The sequence below is a fragment of the Zalophus californianus genome, chromosome 5, assembly GCF_009762305.2.
Source record: "Zalophus californianus isolate mZalCal1 chromosome 5, mZalCal1.pri.v2, whole genome shotgun sequence".
Classification (NCBI taxonomy): domain Eukaryota; kingdom Metazoa; phylum Chordata; class Mammalia; order Carnivora; family Otariidae; genus Zalophus; species Zalophus californianus.
The window spans coordinates 72013089-72033809 of record NC_045599.1 but is presented as its reverse complement, the minus strand read 5'-3'; the positions used below and the strand labels follow the sequence as shown (position 1 = coordinate 72033809).

The following is a 20721-nucleotide window of genomic DNA, read 5'->3' as shown; positions in this document are numbered from 1 at the left end:
CCTTTTTCCTCTGAGCCCGGAGATCGATCGCTGACCCCACTGTTGGGCCAACGCTTTATTTATCTGGCTGCGCAATGATATTATCAGCCTTAAACGTTATATACAGCAAATGTCCTCCTAAATCAACACAATAGGATAGCTTGCAGAGACCAGCCTGGTCTGTCTTAAAGAAATCCCTGGCTATCTCTTTCTCCTTCTCCCTCTCCCTTCCTTACAGACACCCTTCTCCTTTCCACCCTTTACAACTACTGATATTTTATACAATGGACTTGGGGATTTGATCCCTCGCATTTCAGCTTGGTTGGAGAGGCCTTAGCAGACTAGGAGATGGATAGACACCATTATCCACCCACTCACTCTGATCTCCATCAGGGGTTCCCTTGTCAGCCGGATCCAACTGCCTAGACCCACTCTATTCACATGACCCGGATTTCTCAAATTGGGGTAGAAGAGAAGGCGAGGGGTGGAGAATCGAGAGTGTGCAAACGTGCACCGTGTTAATTGTTTTCTTTCCCTCTCAATTACATTCATAAACCTATTTTCTGCATTGCATGTTATTTCTTTGTGCTTCAAAATTGAAACCACGTGCAGCCTTCTTCCCTCCGCACACACAATAAATGCGCTGCCCCCCTCCCCCAACCCATCACACAAACTATTTACATCTTGGTTACTCACTCTGCGCTCCGGCCCCAGCCAGGGAGAAGAAATTGGCCCCATGGGATTAGGTGAGGCTTTGTAAAAGCATCTCTCAATCCGTATCTCGGGCCCCCATCTGGGAGAGAGGCTCCTGGACTCCCCTCCCGGGCCTCCTCCCACCCCCTCCTCACACAGGTGGTTGTGGCTTCTCTTGGGAGAGCTAGCAGGGAGGACATCCAGGGAGAAAGGCAGCTTCGCAGTGTCCCCGCCAGGCCCACCCGCTGCCCGCCCCCTCACCCTGGCCTTCTCGGGCCGCCTGCAAGGGGTCAGCGGTGGCCCTGAGCGCGCCTCTGCTGCCCCCTGGTCCATGCGCCCTGGGCACAGCAGAAAGCCCCGCAGGGACCGGCTGCTCCCTGGGGAGCGTTCTAGACCCAGGTCCTCCCAGGCAAAGAAGTCCCACCAAAAATAAATAAATAAACTCCAAAGGGGGGAGGGGGAGCTGGAAAATGGATTCGCTGACAAGGAGAGATAATAAATGAGAGGCGCTTTCAGATAGATATCTCAGACGTGAAATTGCGCCCAGCTGGTTGTGTAAGCAAACAAATAGTTTCATGTTAGGAACTCTCAACTTGTGGCTTGATGAATAGAACACGACAGAGGTAAATGGGTCTTTAACTCATTTAGGAATACAACTCTTTGGCTTTCCAAGTAAAAGGCCCAGTGACCGCCTCGGATCCTGAGCAGGCCCTCTAACAAGAGTTTTATTAGTTTCCACTTGCGTCTCCCTGCCTACCCTCCCCCTTCATGGTTTTCCTTCATGGTTTTCCATTTGCAGAGACATTCGGGTGGTTTGTTCTGGAGACTCGAGTAGCTTACCGGAGGTGATTTGGCACTGGAGGAGATATAAGGACTGCCTATGAGCGGAGGAGGAGGATTTTTTTAAAAAAATAAACTTTTTGCACTCTCTAAGCAGACGAGCTCAGGTGGGCTTGGATCTAAGAGGCTCCATAGCCCTAGTGCCCCTGACCTCAAAGCTGGGCGATGGGGCCTTGGGAAGCCCACCCAGACCCTTTGCAGCAGCCAGAGACCATGAGGCTGAACCAACGTAAGGGGCAGAGTCCCGGAAGCCCAGGGTTGTTCTGGCGGCCGGCGGCACACCCCATCCCCAGCCCCGGGGCTTCCCCCCAGGCCTGGTCGCGGTTTGGGGTGTGCCTGTGGGGCAGAGGCCACATTTTAACTCCCTTAGGCCACTCTTTGTCCCCTGGCTGCAGATGAGGTGCAGCCTTGTGCCCTAGAAATTCCCAGAGGAGAGGACGTCCTAAGATGGCTTTTTTTGATGTTTTCAGAAAAGCTTGTGGCCTAAAGTAGTTTAAACTGACTTCAAAGCCCCTAAAGTTCTCAGTCGCCCAGCAAGTGTTTGGGTTAGAAGGGGAGCGTTGGCTTTCATATGTCACAGGTAATTTTGAGAAGGAAGTCACCTTGTGTGGGCTGCTCTCCAACAGTTATGATGTATTTCCTCCAGCCTTGGGGACCCTGTCAGTTCTATCCTGCCCAGTTACCCCAATCCTATTCTCCCAACTCCTTAGGGCTGCTACGCCTCCGCAGGCCAAGGCGGGGCTGCGCGCTCCAAGGTGACCATCCAGCCTACACCTGCCTTCGGCCTCACACCCAAGTTCCACGGCTCCCCCTGGCGCTTGGCTCGAAAGCCGGCTCATTACTCAGGGGCCTCTGGGCGGCCACCCAGGCAGGCGAGAGTCCCACCCACTCCATGTCGCCTTCTGTCCAGTGGCTTCCAGGGTCCGAGGGCATGCAGGGCACTGGACAGGGGCAGCCCAGCCACTACTGGGGCTGCCCTTCTGCACAGCAAGGAGGCCGTGCGACTGCTCGCGGGTCCTTAGCTCTTGGGCCGCGGGCACCGGGCAGTCCGGCCGGGGAGCCTTGAGAATGCTCAGGGAGCAGAGAGGGCGCTTCCTGGCTGTTGGAAGGCTTAACCCGTGGCTTAAATAGTGCAGTCTCGGCTCCTCAACCTCCCGTTAGCATGAGCAGATTTGTGGGTCCGACCTCGCTCTCTGAGAGTGAAAAGCCACGGAACTCAGGCAGCCTGTCTCGCGCCCCAAGGAGCACCCACAGAGCCGCTGAGTCTCTAGGGAGGCTCTGTCTCTCTGCTTGAGACACATAGAGACCTCTGAAGATGAGTGTAATGCTACCAAGGAGACTGCACAGGAGAAACCCACTGCCTGCCGCCCCCAGCCAGGTCCGCTGAGCATGGGAGCAGACCACCTTTTCCTTCTCTGTTCTGCTCAGCACCTCGGCCTCCTGGTTCCCTCACGGAGCCTGCAAGGGAGTCCGTGAAGCCATATAGAGGAAGGCCTGCTCTTCTTCCCACGCTGGGCTGCTCGGCTCCGGGCTTAGGCCTAGGCTTAGAAAGGTCGCAGGATTCCTCAGGCCATGGGCAATGCTCCCAGCCCAGTCCCGCAAGAGACAAGTTACCACTGTCACCTCTAGACCCAGGAGCAAGTGCCTCAGACATCCCAGGCCTTGGCTTCCGGAAGGGTCCCCACACTGGGCACCTTGTGCTTGGGCCTCCATATTGAAATTAATTGAAAATACGTTTCCGACCTACAAAAATGTTTATCTGTTTTCATCAGAAGGATCACACTGTAATGAATATATTTACATCTCATTTCAAGAAAGGCAGCAAAGATCGGTGAGCGCTTGGAGCCAACTCGTCTCCCCTCCCCCTCAGCGCCAGGCTGCAGCCTACCCCACCCCAAGCCCCACATTCCCTGATCCGGCAGCCCTAGAGGGCTCTCTGAGACTTTCTGGGAGGCGGTCGGGAGTTAAATATGATCTCTTCCCTTGCCCATCTGGCCTTGGGTGCTCACTCTGCAGGGAAGTCAACCTGGGCCCAAAGACATTGCCTATGGGTATAGTGCAAAGGATAAGCCCAGGGAGGGATGGGACCCATGCGAGGGCAGGAAGGCACCACACACTATACCTGTCCTACCTCCCTAAGGCTCAGGTCGGGTGGCAGGTGGACCTGTGGGGGTTTCTCCACAGAGAGTGTGGCATTGCCCACCCCCGCTCCGCTGCCCTGCACCTAGAATATTAAAACCTCAGGTGGCTTGGAGCTTGTTAATACATTTTTTAAAGGAGTAGGGGAACCTGGAGATTTCTAGACAGCAAATGAAAGCAGAACTTTGTCAATGACTTCTGAAAATGAAGCTCTTGCCTCATCCAAGGCCTGTTTGGGGGTGAGGGGTGGGGGAGGAAGTAAGAGTAGTGTTATTTCAAAAGATCTGGCTTTATTAATACGTTTGGAAAAAAGCTCCCTTGGTAGTATGTGTTCTCACAGCGCCGACTAGAACCCTATAAAACATTCATGCTCCGAAAGCTGCAAGAGAGCAGCCCCCCACGCACACCCAAAGAGAGGCCTCAGCAGCAGGTTTCTGCCCTGGAAGGGCCACTAGAGCCCAAACGGTGCTTCTGGAAAGAACCTGCTCTAGCCTAGCTCACCAACTCCCAAGTTCCAGGTCCACGCCCATAAGTGCAGGGTGGGGGTGGGGCTTTCCCTTCACCCAACTGAGCTTGAGGGCCCTCCCGGGAACCCCTGTCACAGGGTCAGGAGTGAAAGGTAAACCCTAGCCAGCTCTGCAGCGGACCATAAGGGGAAGTAAAGTAGGTTTGGCAGTGTTGAGGCCCTAACTCTCTCCCAGAGCTGGGGAGAAGCCCATCGTCCAGTTACAGGCACAAGAGGCTTCTGAGCAGCCCTCCCCTGCCCTCGACCCCCACATCAGCTCTCCATGCCTCTCTGCAGCCTCTCCAGCCAGGCAAGTCCCCACCCTGCAGTCACTGAAGCAGGTGGTCCCCAGACTCGACCCCCACTTACAACCAAGCCCACCCCAGCTTCCCGCTTTAAGTCCATGCAGGGCACTAACCATCCACAAGGTCTTAAGAGCTGCTGGGAGCAAACAAGGTGTGCTGCCCTCTCCCTGCCCACCCCAGCCCACACAGAGCCTGACCCTCTGCATTTACAAAACCAAGGCAGTGGCTTGGTTTTGGGAATTAAGTCTAGACAACTTAGTAATGGACCTTAAAAGTTTCCACCCTCACCTCCCCAATTCTAATAATAATTGGAGTGGAAATTAATTGGAGGGTTCTCTTGCACTTAATGACATCTGTCAAGTAACCAGACACGTGGGTTTTGCTAAATTCTTTTATTTTTTTGTTTAAATTTTCACTTCAATTTTAATTCTTGAAGAACAGCCTTGACAACATATATCGCACTCATTATAAGAAGCAAAGGGTTATATCAAAAATTATTAGTATAGAATCACAGGAAATCTGGTTTGGAACCAGAAAAAAATACAAAACAGATATAGATACATAGACACAGGACAATTTTTTTATAATTATTTGGAAAATGTTATTTTCCCCTAATTCTTGTTTCCTTTTTTATGTGCATACGATGTTTAAATTTTACAAAAAAATGAAAATAAAGACTAGTATTTTACAAAATGAATAACAATGTTTGGGGTGTGTGTGTGTGTGTGTGTGTGTGTGTGTGTGTGTGTGTGTTTCTACATAGAATTCAGTCCACTTCCATGTGTGTTGTTTTCTGTACAGAATATATCCACATCCGTCCACAATAAATCCTGGAAGGTCCATTAGTCTCCTTCTGTTTTATTAAAATTCTCATGGTCCTCTCTTCCAATTTTTTTTTTTCCTTTTCTCACCAGACACAAGGTCCTTTTTCTTTCCTTTCCAACATGTTCACAGATCTGATCCTAAAGAGAGTCTCTTTTTCTCCTGGTTTGCAGCTCGGGTTGCATTTCTGCAAGGTGGGCTGCTCCTGTTGGCCCGGCCCACCTCCCCCCTGCCCAGCTGTACCCCGCAACAGCCGCCTGATGTCCCCGCAGCTTTGGAGTCCATGGCCCCCCGCCGGTCCTCTGAGTCTCTAGGGGGGCAGGGGCAGGTAGGAAGCGCCCAAGGTCTAGGAGCACTGGATGGACATGTAAGGCCAGTTGAAGCTGCTCCCAGACAGTAACATATCCCGGATGAGAGTTTCGATGGGGGTTTTACCTACCAAACGGACGAAGAAGAGCTGCTCGATGACCGAGGAGGACACGGTACGCAGGGAGGGCAGTCGCAGTAGGAGTTTGCCGAAGCGGCTGGGCTGGTTAGGGTACTGGCTCCTCACATACTCCTCCAGTGCGCACTGGGACTTCTCCTGCAGGCTCTCGATGTGGGCGGCATCCGACAGGCCGCACGCATCTGCCCGTGCGGCCACAGGAAGGACAGAAAAGGGGATGGGACACACAGGTTAGTGAACAGCAAAGGCACGAACAAGCCATGAGAAATGTGCTTAAGTTGATAAGAGGGGGAAAACAAAATAGAAGGGAAAAGGGGGGAAAAATCCTCCTCTCCATTCCTCCCCAATCCTTCTTTACCATTCCCTCCCCTCAGCCCCCAACACAAATGAAAATAAATCACACCCCCACCAAGCCTAGGGGAGCTGGAGACGGAAGCACACACATGCAGAGGCAGCAACCTCTCTAGTCCCTTTGTTTTTCCTCTTTCACCTTTGGATTAAATAATGTACGATGCTGGAGCCATGTTTGCTGTGCGAAGCAACCTGTCCTCCGCCTGCAGGGGAGCATCTTTCCGCTGTGCTCATTAAAGGGAGGACTTTTGCCCCTGATTTCGGGGTGTTCAGAAGCCCTGAAGAAATACGTAGCCTGGGGACAGTACTTGCAGGCTTCCTGGAGTCCTCCCTCTCAAACCCAAATGACCCCAACAAAAATCCTCAAGGAGAACCTAGACTGTCTGGTTAACAAACACCTGGGAGGGGTAAGGAATCGTGGGCTGGCAGTGTGTGGACTCAGATCGAGCCCAGGCTTCAGCAATACAGGATTTGAGATCCACGATCTATGCAGGCAAGAACTCTGCAGCAAATCCTCAGTGAGGGTGTATACTTCTAATCTGTGCTTTAGATCAAGTAATTGAAAATTGGTCACATCTCTGTAAGCTGTATAATAATCAGAAGGAATATGGCTCAGTTACTCCAGGCTGAGGAAAGGAGACATCTTCAACGATCAGACACAAAGCTGGGCTGCAGACAGCTGCTGTTACAGCTTCCAAACTGGGAGTTGGGGAGGTGAAGGGGGGGGGGTGGGATTTGGGAGATAGGCTTCCTGTTGCAGGACCAAGGGGAAAAAGGCACTTACACACAATGACAGCATCTTAAAACCTGTGTGTTTATCTTGTATCAACCAAGGCTCCTCACGGTCTCCTAAAAATATTTCAAGACAGCAGTTTATACTCTATCAACTAACTAAAGGCAAAGAAATGGAAAAGAAGGTGGAATCAGAGGAATGAAGTGAAAACTTCCTCTCTTAGTTCAAACGCCTGTGTTTTTTCTTATATTAATAATAAATATTTAAAAAACAGGAAGATCACAGAGGAGCCCTTAGCCAGTCAGGAGGTTGACTAGAGATCAAAGGCAGAGTTTGCTAATATATAGATCTGGGAAGAAATTCGTGCATGGCAATGCCCCCAACAGGACGTTATATAATTGTGAATGGGCAAGTGTGACCCTAAGAAGTCACACCAAACGATTCAAAGTGAAACCCGTGTCTGCTGAGTTTCTGAGGTTTAGGTCTTTATATTTCAAGAACTGGGATTTACAAAGCATTCTGACACCTTCATCTACAAGGCAACGGCCTTGAGCAAAAATACAAATAAAACTAGTGCTAATTCAAGAACTTCTAAGGTGGGTCTCCTTTGACCCTGGATCCAGAATAGGTTCCTCTCAGATGTCTAATTACTCCTGCCAGCCACTCTGGCGCATCCACACTGTCCTGATCTGGGAAGCCAGTGAGAGGCTAGCAGGGCGAGGGCAGAAGCACTCTGGGGCTTCACTGCTTAGAGAGGGGGGCCCTGAGGTCTGCCCTTGGCCATGCTGGCTAACCTGGCCCTGCTGAGTGGCCACCATGCAGACTCATATTTACATATATCTTGCTTTACATGCATTATCTGCCCATTATGCCACAGGATCCCTTTCAGCGTCAGACAATGCAGTATGAAAAGGACCCACGGATACTCCAGCAGACTTTTTTAAAGACCCATATGGCATCCCCTCAGGTCCGTAAAATATTTATCTGATATTTACAATTAGGGCCCCCAGAGCACAAGGACACTACCCTTCTCCCAGCTAGGCCACTCCAAGGGAGAGAAGCAGGGGAAGGGCTTGCTTGGGCCCTGTGCTGGCTGCTTGGATTTCTTTCCTCCTTTGAAGGCAGAATGCCTGTAGCGGGGCTTGGCTGCCAGGTGTCAGCCGGCCAGCTCCGTGGCCTCCCTCCAGCAGGAGTCCCACTTCAGGCCTGGATTCCCACTCTAGATATTCATCCCCACTCTGGATATTCCTGCAACAGGAGTCTCCCAACTGTGGACAGTTAGTATGAGCTCTCAGATCGATTAGGTGGCTGTGGAAGCAAGGCGAGGTGAGCAAGGGGTGTAATGCAGTACATATTTACATTCCATGAGATAGACCCGAGGTCAGACAAGGAGGTAGAATATATAGAATCCATGCCTCACTTTTTATGTGGTAGTGTCAATGTGGGAACCCTCAATATTTCTCCTAGAGTATATGGAAAAGAAATTATGTAAATAAATAACCACTACTGCTCAGGCCCTCCCGGCTTAGCCTTTGTAGTGCAGAGAATGTATTTCATGGTGTGCATTCAAAAGAGTTTAGTGTTCAGGAAATATAGATGTAATCAGCTGCCATAACTAGAAATCAAAGTTATTATTGTGCTGAAATGGATTTATTGTATTTATGTTAACTAGATGGCTCTTTTCAGAGGAGGTCCCATTTATTTGAGGGAATATTTAGGTGTATGAATTAATGAATTTTTTAAAAAAGTAAGTTCAGGTCATGACCTAGTCCTTGGATGCTGTCCAGAATATTAAGGATTAAGCATACCATCCGGAGGCCAAATGTGAAAACCACCACAGGGAACCCCCGTGCCAGCTTCAAATACTTAGCCGGAGCAAACGTCGTTGGACAATATGTCTAAAACTGTCTTTTCCATCATTCAAAGTTTGCTTAAAAGTTGGATGACTTTGAGAAGGCTTCCCATGAATTCCCTTCTGGCTAGCAATCAAAACACGTTTAGTCAAAAGTGGAAATGTGTTGTAGGGAGGAGGGGGGTGAATTTACTACTGACAGCTCCATTTCCATGTTCAGATATTCTGTTTGCAATTTTTCAACAAAATAATGTTAGTGTTCACTTCTCAGCCTCCCCTGCACCTTGAAGACATGGTTCCGAAACTTCTTCGGGAAAACTTTTAAAAAAGGAACACTTTTCACGGGGATGTTTTAGGATGGAAAGTTGAAAGAAAAGCATGAATAATTCCACAATCTTCCCTGCGGCCAGCACCGTCCTCGCCTCTCTCTGGGAAAGGGCAGGAGATCAGAAAAGTCCAGGGAGTTCAAAGAACCTTAGTAGGGGACAAGGAAAAGGGAGCAAAGACCTTTCCTGAGAAGACCTCTGTCCAGCTCCAAGTCACATTTCTGCTTCAAGACACCTCACTGGATGAGATTTTAAAACCCCTGCCTCCCCGACACTGGCTTGCTTCCTGATTAATTTGGCTAAAGAGCCGGGGAGTAGAGAGCCAGCCAGGCCCCAGGCCTGCCAGAGCTAAAGCAGCCCCGTCGCTGCTTCCCAGGCTCTTTGTCACTTTTGAAAAACACGTTTCCATCAAGAAGACTTATTAAGATAAAATGCATTCAAACACTGAGGAGGCTATTCAATAAATCTTCCATTTGTTTTAAGGTTTGCACTTTATCCTCTTGCAAAGAATAACTCCCTCTCCCACTAGCAGACCTGCATTTGCACTGAAAGTAAAAGGGGGGCAGTCCAAGTCCACGGCTCTGGCCACCCTGCATACAAATGAGATGCTCTTGTCTAAATAAATTATCTGCTGCTCAGATCGATATTAATACTACATTTGCTACGTTACAATATTGTGCAAATTTAAGAGGCATTTTAATACAATGTAAATACGATTCTTCACGCATGAAAGCCAGGAAATATTGATAGATTATACCATTGCTTACTGTTCAACAAGGCCTTGGGAAAGGGGTTTTGCCATCTCTGCTCAGGAATGGTTTTAATTTGGCCTTTGGAGGTCCTGGCTCTAGGATAGATTTATTAGGACGGTTTATTTGTTCTCTGAATGGAGGAATTAAAAACAATAGTGCCAATAATGGGAGTAAAACTGCAGCTAACCCTATTCACAGTGGGCAGGGCCCGGGACCCAATCTGAGCAGCTCTGTTCCCCACCAGCCTCCTTTCTGGCTTTGTTTATATTTCCCCCCATTACCTGCTGTCCCGGGTGTTTATATGTTTCCCTCTTGCAGGTTACAATAATAAAAAGCGGGCAGTGTTCTCAGAGGCTCTGACTAGAGCCTTCAAAGGCAACGTTAATGCACTTTCCTGGAAGTTAATTTGAACCATCTATCATAAGAGAAATTGTTAACATGCATGTTACCACCACCTACATTTAATTTGATATTTTTAAGACACTCTGTTAAATTTCCAATGTTCGTGTGTTCTGCATGGCTGTGAGATTTATCTCTGGGGTGGGAATCCTCCCATACTTGCGGGTTCTACAGTATTCCTTTTGTTTTTTATCTTTCTTGTTTAGATTGAATCCGTTTTTTACAACCCTCAATAACCTCAACAACTGCAAACATGAATGGTTTCCGATAAGGGAAAATCAGGCAGCAATAAAGCGGGATTATTTATGATTTATTTGCGCGTATTCTTCTCTTTCCACCTCTGTGTGTGTCGCTCTGTGTCGGGAAACTCATCCAGGGAGCGTGCCACACAGAGGAGAAAGGCACATTCCCACGTTCTCTTCCTTCCCTCTCCTCCCCCAGAAACACTAAACGCTGGCGCACACACACGCACACACATACACACCGCACACACACGCGCAGCCAGACAGTTCCAACGCCCCCCCCACCCCCTTGCACACACGCACACACACACACACAGGACGCGCGCCCGCCGCGGGCGCGGCCCCGCGTGGGGTCCAGGCCCCCGAGCCGGGCCGCCTGCCGCCCGCCTCGCAGCCGCCTCAGCTCCCGTACCGCCGCGCTCCCAAGATGGCAGCGGCGCGGCGGGCCGCGTCCGGGCGCCGGGGGCCGCAAGTCCCCGCCAGGCCCAAGGTCGGGCTCGGGCGGGCCAGGCCGGCGCGGCGACGCGGCGTAGGAGGCCGGGCCGGGCGGAGCGCGGCCTGCTGTCGTCCCCGGCGCGGCCTGCCCTCCCGGCGACCACAGCCTCACCTGACGTGAACAGCACGATGGCTTTGAGGCAGCTGTACTCGGCCGAGTCGACGTGCAGCGCCTTGAGCTTCTCCACCTGCTCCTGGAAGATGCGGATGTGGTCCATGAAGGCCACGACGCGGTCGGCGGACATGGGCGAGGCGTGCAGGCCCGCGGCGGCCAGCAGCGGCGCCACGTGCAGCGGCATGGAGCACTGGGCCGCGTTGAGCACGAACAGCTCGCTCCAGGTGAGGCGCAGCAGGGACACTTGGTCGGTGATCTGCAGATCCGGGAAGAAGGGGATGTTTCGGGCCCACTCGACGGCGCTGAAGAGCAGGCGCGCGGCCAGCTCGCAGATGTTCTCGATGCCCATGATGTTGTTGGGCTGCATGCATTGGCTGCCGTAGCGCGACGTGGGGTAGGGTTCCGCGCGCAGCAGCAGCGAGATGTAGCCGGACAGGTAGCAGTGGCCGTTGAGGGGGTCCCCGTTGGTGAGTGCGTACTGGCCTGGATTGGGTTGGGTTGGAGGCATTCTTCCTCGCTGAACCGCTGACAAAAAGAAAGAGAGAAAAGAGGCAATGTGCATCCAGGGGGCTTGCGAACATCGGCGCGCCGCAGCGCACCCGACACAATGCGGAGGCTCTTCCCACAGCCACACGCGCCCGGCGCATCTTCTCTCGCGCTCGCTCTCACTCACAGCCCACACCGGGAGGAAATCTGGGGTGAGAGCCTCCAGCTCCGCGGCTCAGTATGCCCAGACATCGCCTGCACCCCTGGCCACCCTAGCCCTGCCAGAACTAGGCCTGATCTCAGGGCCCCCAGCCCGGCATGGCCAAGAAAGTGCCACCCAACCCCCTCCACCACCAAGGTGCAATACACAGGTTAATGAAATCCCACTCACCCCTCCAGAATGAAACAAATCAGAGTAAAACAAAACAAACAAAAAAGAACAGGCGAAACCAGAGGAAGGTTGTGGTTCTAGGCAAATGCCTAGCCGCCTCTTCATTTGCAAGCAAGCAGTGTTTTGCTCAAAATGTTTCCATATTCTCTCAAAATGCTATAGAATTATCCTTAAAATAGATACAAGTTACATAACCACTTACAACTTTTGAATAGAAAACAAGTATCCTGCACCCCTCCCCTACCCCCTCCTCCCCTTCGCCCCACACAAAGTTCACTGTTAAAAGCAACAGAAAATTGAAAAATTTCAAGAAAAAGTTGAACTTACAGTAGCCAAACATTATTGAAAAAAGTGGGAAATATAATTAATGTCTGTCCTGTGAGGTGCCACTGCAACCTGCAGCCAGCTTTTGCCCAGTGAATGCACGAGCTTGCAACTGCAAAAACACTGGATTCATTAACCATCTGAATGCAAAACGTAAGCATGCTTTGAGTTCTTAAAGCTGACCAAAGTTTTTTTTTTTTTAATGTGTATGTTTTACTTCAACAGTGCCAGCGTTTTAAATTGCCATGTAAACAAAGACAACTTTAGGAAAAGTTAGGGCTACTGAACTCTCCCCCCAACAAATTAATATAGATATGTCCATGTACACATAGCTGTCTTATTTCAGGTTGTGCACTATTTTCTTAAGTTTGCTTTGATTCTAATTTTAACGCAAACCCCAATGCAATTTAAGCTCTTGAAACATAACAGCTAGAATACTTTTTTCTAATTATAGTTTTGAACTTGGCAGTTATTTTTCAATTAAATGAGAGCACAATTCAGTTTTTTTTTTTTCAGATGCCTACAAAATTTCCCTGGAGCTAGAAATGAAGTCGTCATATTTGCCTGCTCCTTGAGATCTGAAGGAATTCAATTTCTTTTCTTGTGGCATATAAAATATAATTTTAAAGTCAATTACAAGAAGGAGTAATCTGCATTCTGCAAAATTGACTGGTTCGCTAATTTGACTATAAGACATCTTTAATGATTGTCAGGAGATAAACTTTAACTGTAAACGGCTAAATATATTTATAAGAAAAGTGCTGCATCTCTTGCCACATGAACATGAAGCATATCTAAATACAACATCAAAAGTTGTGTTAAAAGAAACCAAACCCATACAACACAGGGATTAAATGAAGTGGAAGCTCATGCCAGCTGCAGTCTATGCATTATAGCCAAATCAGAAGGATCGGTAAATGCCGTTGTAAATTGTAATTTGTATGCAGTATTTAAGCAGAGGGTGGAGTTTGATGAAGAAATAAAACGAGTATCATGCTTTTAAAAAAATGACACAACTATGAAAGGACGGTTCAGTCACAAACTTTCCTTTCAAAGTAGAGGGGTGAAAACAAGGCCACAGCTCTGGAGGAGGCGGCCCCCAGCTCGGTGAAGAGGAGAGGGAACCAGTGAACAGGCCAGAAGCCCCCCTTCCCCCCTAATTAGACCTACAAGTGCAATAAATCTCACTCCTCTTTTTCCAAGCTAAGCTTCCAAAAGGGTGATGCAGCAATGAATCTATGGTTCAGGGTACTCCAGTCCCCAGCCCTCCCCAATTTTAAATAAAGGGTATGAAGAGGTGGAGGGGAAAGTGGAATGAAAAACACAGAAGAGTTTTCTGGGGGAAATCAGCACCCCTCCCCAAGTTCATGCCAGCACAGCCCCCAAGCATCCTCACGCACACGCGGGAAAGAGACACACACCAAGCATATCCAAGACAGAGGAAGTGAGGGATTTTAAGCCACAGCTCACGATCCCAGGGACACAATCCTGAGCAGGCAGCAGGAGGGGTGGAGGAGCCAGGGAGAGGAGCGCAGGCCGGGAGGGGGAGGCAGCGGCAGCGAGCTTGGTTGGGGAGGGGGGGTGACGCCAGGGGAGGAAGGCAGCGGGGACAGGGAAGCTGGGACAGGGCCGGGACCGCAGGAGCTCCAGCCCCATACAGCAGCCACCCCCGCGAGAGAAAGAAAGAGGGCCGGGGAGGCGGGCGAAGCTCAGGGAAAGAAGCAGAGAAGAAATATTCACCTTCCCGCCTCATGCCCACTTTGAGGCACTTCTTGAGGCGGCAGTATTGGCACTGGTTGCGGTGGTGCTGGTCGATGGGACAGTTCCTGTTGGCACGGCATGTGTAAGTTAAGTTCCTGCGGACGCTCCTCTTGAAGAAACTTTTGCAGCCCTCGCAGGTGAATTGGCCGTAGTGCTTGCCGCTCGACTTGTCCCCGCACACCACGCACTCGATGTGCTGCTGGCTCTGGCCCGAGCCAGGCGGGCCCTGGCCCTTGTCCCCTGCCGTGCCGGGGGTGGCGGGCGCTCCGGGCTGGCCCGGGGTCTGCGGCGTGTGCGGCGCGCCCGAGCCCGCCTGCTGCTGCTGCTCGCCGCCGCCGCCGCCGCCGCCGCGGGCCGCTTGCGCTGCGGGGTTGGGGCCGCCGGGGTTGCCCCCGGCCACGTCGTCCTGCGGATCTCGCCAGCTGCTAACTACCATTGCCATATCTTTGGGCCCGGGGAGCGCTGGGGGGAGCCGAGCTGCTCGCCGAGGGCCGCGGGGCGCGCGGGCGCGCTGGGAGGGGAAGGGGAAGGGGAAGGGGGGGAGGGGGAGGGGGCGGGGGGCCCGCCGGGCGCCCCGGGGTCGCGGGAGCCGAGCCCGAGCCGGGCACCGGCCGCTGCCTCCGCCGCCGCCGCCGCTGCCGCCGCTACTGCCTCGGCCGCCCCGCTGCTGCTGCGCGCCCGCCCGCCCTGCTGGCGTTTTGTTGTGGTTCCTGCTGTTTTCTTTCTCTCTTTTTGCAGCCCCCCCAGGCTCTCTGGCTCCCCCCCCAACACCCCTGCTCCCCTCGCCCGCTCCCCCCGCGCTCCGATCCTGGGGGGGCCACGCTCTCCTTCCCCCCCTCCCCACCCCCCCCCACCGAGCAAGCTCCCTTCTCTCGCTTTTTTCTTCTTCCCCAAGTTGCAAAATCAGAAATGGCACAGGCGGCAGCCGGGAGCGGCGCGGGGCGCAGCGCCGGGGGCGGCGGGCATGGGCCACGGCGCGCGCACACAGTCGCCCTCCGCCTCGCCCGCACCCCCGCGCACACACACACTCTCACACACACTCGCTCACCCGCGCCGGGCGCCCGCCCGCCCGCCGGCCGCTCCGGCTACACGCTGCGCGCCGGCTGAGCCGACATAGAGGAAGCCGGCGAGGGCGGCGGCGGAGGCGGAGGAGGCGGAGGCGGAGGAGGAGGAGGTCGCGGCTGCAGGCGCCGCTGGAGTCGCCGCCTCAGCTGCAGCGGCGAGCGCCGCTGGAGGAGCCGGGGCCCGGGCGGGAGTCCGAGCTGGAGTCGGGGCCGCAGCCGGAGCGCGAGCCCGTGTCGGGGCCGCCCGCGCCGCCGCCGCTGTCCCGGCGGGAGCCCTCGCTGGGCTCGGGATTGAGGGGAGCGCGGTGAGCCGAGCAGGGCGCGGGGCGAGGCTGCCGGCGGTGATCAGGGCGCGTTGGTGTCGGGGGGCCAGGTCCAGGGCTGGACGCAGCCAGCCATTCAGGAAGGCAGCGCTGGAGAGAGGGAGGCAGCCGGCGAGGAGGATCACACACTTTGCTCTTTTTGTTGTGCCGGTGGCGCCGGGCTCTCGCTGCCTTCTTCTTTCGGGAGGTGACGGAGAGGGAGAAAAATACGAGATAATTCACGCCGGCGACGAATTCACAGCGAAATCGAAAAAATAAAAATCAGAAGAAAAAGAATTGCAATTAAAAAAAAAGCGAGAGACATCCAAAGTAGGTCGAATAAATAATCCTCTTCTTTTCCTCTTTCTTGCTCCTTCTTCTGCTTCTTCTGCTATAACACACAGAGCTAGTTAAAAAAACCCTGGAGATCGCCCAAAAATGTTCTTTTTTTAGTATTTTAAATAAGTGCTCTTCAGCCGGGAACCAACACCCTCCCTCCAAAAAAAATCATATATGTATAAAATAACGATAAGAAGAATACGAAGGGGGTGCCTCCTCCTCCTTTTTTTTTTTAAGTTTAGCCCTCTCTCTTCTGCAGGAATGGAGTAAAAGACAAGGAGGAGGGAGAAAAAGAGAAAGAAGAGGAATACAAGGGAAACAACTAATAGAATATGTAAGAAAAGAAAAGGGAGAGAGGAGAGAAGGGAAGAGAAGAGAGAGAAAGAGATTGAGAGAGAGAGGCGGAGGAGGAGAAGAGAGAGAGAAGAGAGAGAGAAGAGAGAGAGAGAGAGAGAGAGAGAGACCCCAAAATTGAATGCGTTTAAACGGGAGGACTCGCAGAGCAATGTTTCCGAAAGGGGGATCTGCGCGAATGTCTGTATATAGTGAACTTTGACACTACTATTGAAACTGACACGTTTCTATGGAGATCGCTGCCTTATATGGAGCTCGTGTCAAGGAGCCAAGAGAAGGGCTGCTGGCAACTGATAATCAAAGGCGACTGACTGGTCAGAGCCCTGAATCGGGGGGGAGAGAAAATGGGAGTCTAAGGTTAGCCAAGCCTCCAGCACGCCATTGGTTGGAGAGCCCCTCCCCCCTCCTCTTTTTCTTTCTTTCTTCCCCCCCCCCCTTAGCTACCTACTGACGGGGATGGTGAGGGGAGGAGGAGGGAAAGTGAGGGAGGGGGGTGTGCTTCTGACAAGCGCAATTTACATTGAGATCGCCCTGCGCTGCTATTTACTCTGAGACCTGATTAGTATGGGTCGTCTATGGTCACACACACACACACACACACACACACACACACACGCACACGAACACTAGAGGGGGAAGGGATGGCGAGGGGGAGAATGCCTTGTAATGGTTAAAAGAGAATTAGAAGGAAATTATTTTGATTTCTTCTGAAAAGTTTTTAAAATTAGGTTTTATGAACATGAACAGAGTGTCGTTGAAAATGTTAGGAAAATTTTTTAATGAGAATTAAACTCACCATTTTAGTGATTCATGAAATATGCTGGGTTTGAATTGTTTTCTTCGTTCACATATAAGCATAATCCAAGTGTGGATTCTGCTCTTTTTAGATCCTTTTAGGAAACAAGGTAGGGACTCCCTATTTTTTGGCCCAAAGTATACATTGGTTTTAAAGGTTTAATTATGACAAAACACACTCCTGGAATATGCAGCTATTGCCACAAAATCAATCTGAATCAACGGCTCCTATTCTTCCCATGATGATTTTAAAAATAAACTTTACAATCAATCCGATTTTTCCTTCTTTCTTTTTTCCTCTTTGGTAGTCTCAAGCTGTTCCAAACTTTAAACAACGCTTAAATAATTATTAATAAAACAGTAGTAAGTCTTCATGGGGGGGGGGGTAGTGCGGTCAAGTCGGAGTCCCAGGAAAGAGGAAAGGGGCGAGCGACTGACAAGGGAAAAAGGGAGATGGGGAGAGGTGGGGAGAGGGGAGTGGGGAGAGGAGGGTGGGGGAGAGAGGCAGGGGAGAGGGAGGAGAGCCGGAGAGAGGGAGGTAGGGAGGCAGAGGGAAAGAAAAAGAGAGGGAGAGAGAGAGAAAGAAGGAGAAGAAGAGGGAGAGATTGAGAGAAAGAGGGAGAGAGGGAGAGAGAGTGAGAGAGCCGGGGAGAAAGAGGGAGAGTGGGGAGGGAGGGAGAGAGGGAGGGGGGAAAAAGGGAGAGAGAGAGAGGGAAAAAGGAAGGGAGGGAGGAGGGAGGGGGAGAGAGGGAGAGAGAGAGATGGAGAGCGGGAGAGAGGGAGAGGGAGACGGGGTGAAGCAGAGAGGGAGAGAGGGAGAGAGGGAGAGAGAGAGAGAGGAGAGAAAGAGAGGAGGGAGAGGGAGAGGGGGAGGGGAGAGGGGGAGAGGGGGAGGGGGGGGGAGAGAGAGAGAGAGAGAGAGAGAGAGAGAGAGAGAGAGAGAGAGAGAGAGAGAGAGAGAGAGAGAGAGAGAGAGAGAGAGAGACCCCGATTCCCGAAGGCGATTGGTCGTGGGAGGAGGGGCGGGCAGGAGGAGCGGTCCCGCCGCGGGGCCTGCAGGAATCGCTGGCTCCGGCTGCCACCTAGCGGACGGGAGCCGCGCCCGGGAGGCGCACAGCCGGGTCTCTCCTCCCCTCCCCGCAGGCAGCCTGCGCCTTTTCTCCAAACGGAGACAGCACTTTGAAAATTCTTTCAATGGATTTTTTTCCTTGAAAGATCGTACTGGGGAAAATGATACTTCTATTAGTTACATATTCTCCAATAGCACACTCGCACCCCCCTCGTTTTGAGATCGCTCCCTAGGCAGGCTCAGGCGGGTGCGGAGCTGTGCGGAGTGACAAAGCCGCCGCGGCAGCCGCTGGGGGTAGGAGCCGCGCTCGCCCGCCCGCCCCTCGACTCGGGAGAGCGTAAAAGTTTGTCTCAGCTCCAGCATCCCGATCCTCAACACGCCCTCAGGTAAAGGTGGGTGTAAATGGCCACGCTGTATTGACAGAGGTAGGGTTTGTTTTTTAATACTCGTTCTCACTTTAAATTTCACCAGGGAGGGGTTTGGGAAGCGCTGCGTGTTTGGGGTGCGTTTTGCGCTTCCCGGTCTCTCCAGCCTACAAGTCGGGAGTCAGCGACCGCTTAGTGACTAGAGACGACTTTAAAGAGCAGAATAAAGCCTTTTCCGTGCCTGCCCCACAGCCCCTCCAGCTCGAGTAATGGAGAGACAGTTAATGCACTCTGCAAGAGGCGGCCCATTGTACGCAGCTGACGGAGAGGAGGCGACTGGGGCAGGCAGGGGCTCCTTGCCCTCGGCCCCCTCCCCAAATAAACGCTCTCACGTCTCCTGGTCAATTAAAAGGGGAAACGAACACGATTAAAAGAAAAAAAGAAAGAAAAGTAAAAGAAAGAAAAAGAGAAAAGATTGAAAAAAGAAAGAAAAAGAGAACAAGCTTTCTATATATAAATTCTAAATTTTACTCCCCATGTAGTACAGAGGCAGGCAGTCGAGGGCAGAGGAAGCAGGCAGAGAGAGGGAGACAAGGAGAAAGAAAGAGAACGTGGAGAGAGACGGAGCGAGTGGAAGAGGAGGCAAAAGCGAGCGCCAGGGAACCGGAGGCCCGCTGGACGCCGAGTCTGCGGGCCCAGCCACCCTTGGACCCTGGATCGTGAGTCGTGGGCACCAGAAGCGAGACTTGGCCAAGTCCTTTCCCACCAGGCAAGTAACGCAATTGATTATCCTTTCTTTTGAACTCGGGTCTGGCAACGCGGACAGGTCGGGAGGTTGGCTCTCTTGGCCTCTGCAGGTCAGGGCCGGAGTCCAGACAACCAGGGCGGGATGAGGAGAACTTTCCGCGGGGCCTGCTCAGGAGCTACCCTCACCCGGCCTCTGTCCCGCCACGGCGCGGAGACAGGGACCGCGGCCGCCGCGCCCTCCTGGAGCTGAGGATCATGCCAGCCAAGCGTCAGTTCAAATTCGAAACAGGTCTCCCCACCCCCATCCTCTACCCCCCTACCGCCACCCTCCCCCCAACCAGTGGGCGACGGTTCCCGGGCCTCCAGCCCTGTGGCAGAGGAGGAGGGCGGCGTTTAACACCCGCGCCGCCGTCCCGCTGGTGCAGAGCCGGAACCGCGGTGGAACCGGCTGCCGAGTCTCGCTGGGCTGGCCCTGTTGCCCGCGCCTTGCCTGGCTCCGGCCAGAGCCTAACGAGCTCGGCTCCAGCCGCCCACCTGCGGGCGCCGTGTGTAACGGGATCCCCTAATGTAACGCGATCGATGGCTGCCTCTTTGATGTGGGCGATAGTGTCAGCGGATTAAAAGGGACACCAAGCCGCTCTCCCCAGTGGAGAACCCGCGGCGGCGGCGGCGGTGACAGAGCATCAGATCCCCAGCTCCGCAGCCCAGCCATACTCCGAGCCGCAGCATGAGGGCTGGGGCGGGGAGGGGTCATCTCCCAGGGGTGGGGACGGAGGGGGTGTGTGTGAAAGGAAGAGCCTCAATTAAAACCCACAAGAGCGCTTTCCTCCGCGCTGGGCAGGGGCGCGCGTTTGCGTCAGAGGGCGCGCAGGGCTGGCGCAGGGGGCGGGGGTAGTCGACGCCGGGGGCCGCGCCCCGGGGCTAGATGGTCTAGAGATTCAGCCAGCCGGGCAAGGTTGGCCTTGGTCCAGCCGCGCAGGCAAGAGGGAAGGCAGGGCGCGAGGACAAGCCGAGACTTCCCCGGAGCGGCGGAACCTGTGGGCTCTTTGATTCGCCCTCTGATTCGCCCTCACTATGGGCTCTTTCCGCTAGCCCCCACCCTGAGCTTCCAAATTTGAAAGAGACCCTGGGGGTGGGGACAATTGGGGCCCTCGAGGCTTCAGACAGTGAGGGCTCCCGCTCCTCCAGAAGGAAGGGAAGAAGGCGTGCAGTACCCGGCCCTAGTCCCGAAGATGGGGGCTGTTGGTGGTTGGTGCCTGTAGCAGTGGAAACTCTCGGCTTTTCGGAGCAGGGGACAGATCGCCCTTCCGCCAGTCCTGTGTGCTACATTTCTGTCTCAAGGGCAGGCAGGCAGGTGGAAACCGAGGTTTTTCGAGGAAGAGTGCAGTCCTCCTCCGGGACTCGTCTAGCCCAGGCGGCACTCAGGGCTCTGTTCTTACGGACCTTGTGTTCCCTACCGCGTTTGCACACTCTGTGGGTGTGCCTCTACTTGTGCTCGCAGCCTCAGCCCTAGCAAAATGGCTTCCATGGAGCGACTTGGGGGGGGGGTCAGCTCAGGTCCTGGGCAGCTCTGCTTTCTCTCTGTGAGGCTGTCCTTTGTTACTGGTTCAACTTGGCACACTGGTCCTGGGGCCTTATGCACCCCACACTCAACCCCGATATAAGAGATCTGTTTTTATTGGGTAGAACAGAAAAATGATCATATTTTGTGGGAGCATGTAGGTCCCCCAA

General features: G+C 53.0%; 1 protein-coding gene across 1 annotated transcript; it reads right to left on the bottom strand.

Moving 5' to 3' along the window:
* Positions 1-4838: 4838 nt before the first annotated feature.
* On the bottom strand, positions 4839-14729 carry NR2F1 (nuclear receptor subfamily 2 group F member 1). Its single transcript, XM_027605205.2, has 3 exons — positions 13935-14729; positions 10991-11518; positions 4839-5910 (listed from the first exon to the last, which is right to left on the bottom strand). Exons 1-3 carry the CDS (start codon positions 14395-14397, stop codon positions 5630-5632), a joined length of 1272 nt encoding a protein of 423 aa, XP_027461006.1. The 5' UTR covers positions 14398-14729; the 3' UTR covers positions 4839-5629.
* Positions 14730-20721: the final 5992 nt, after the last annotated feature.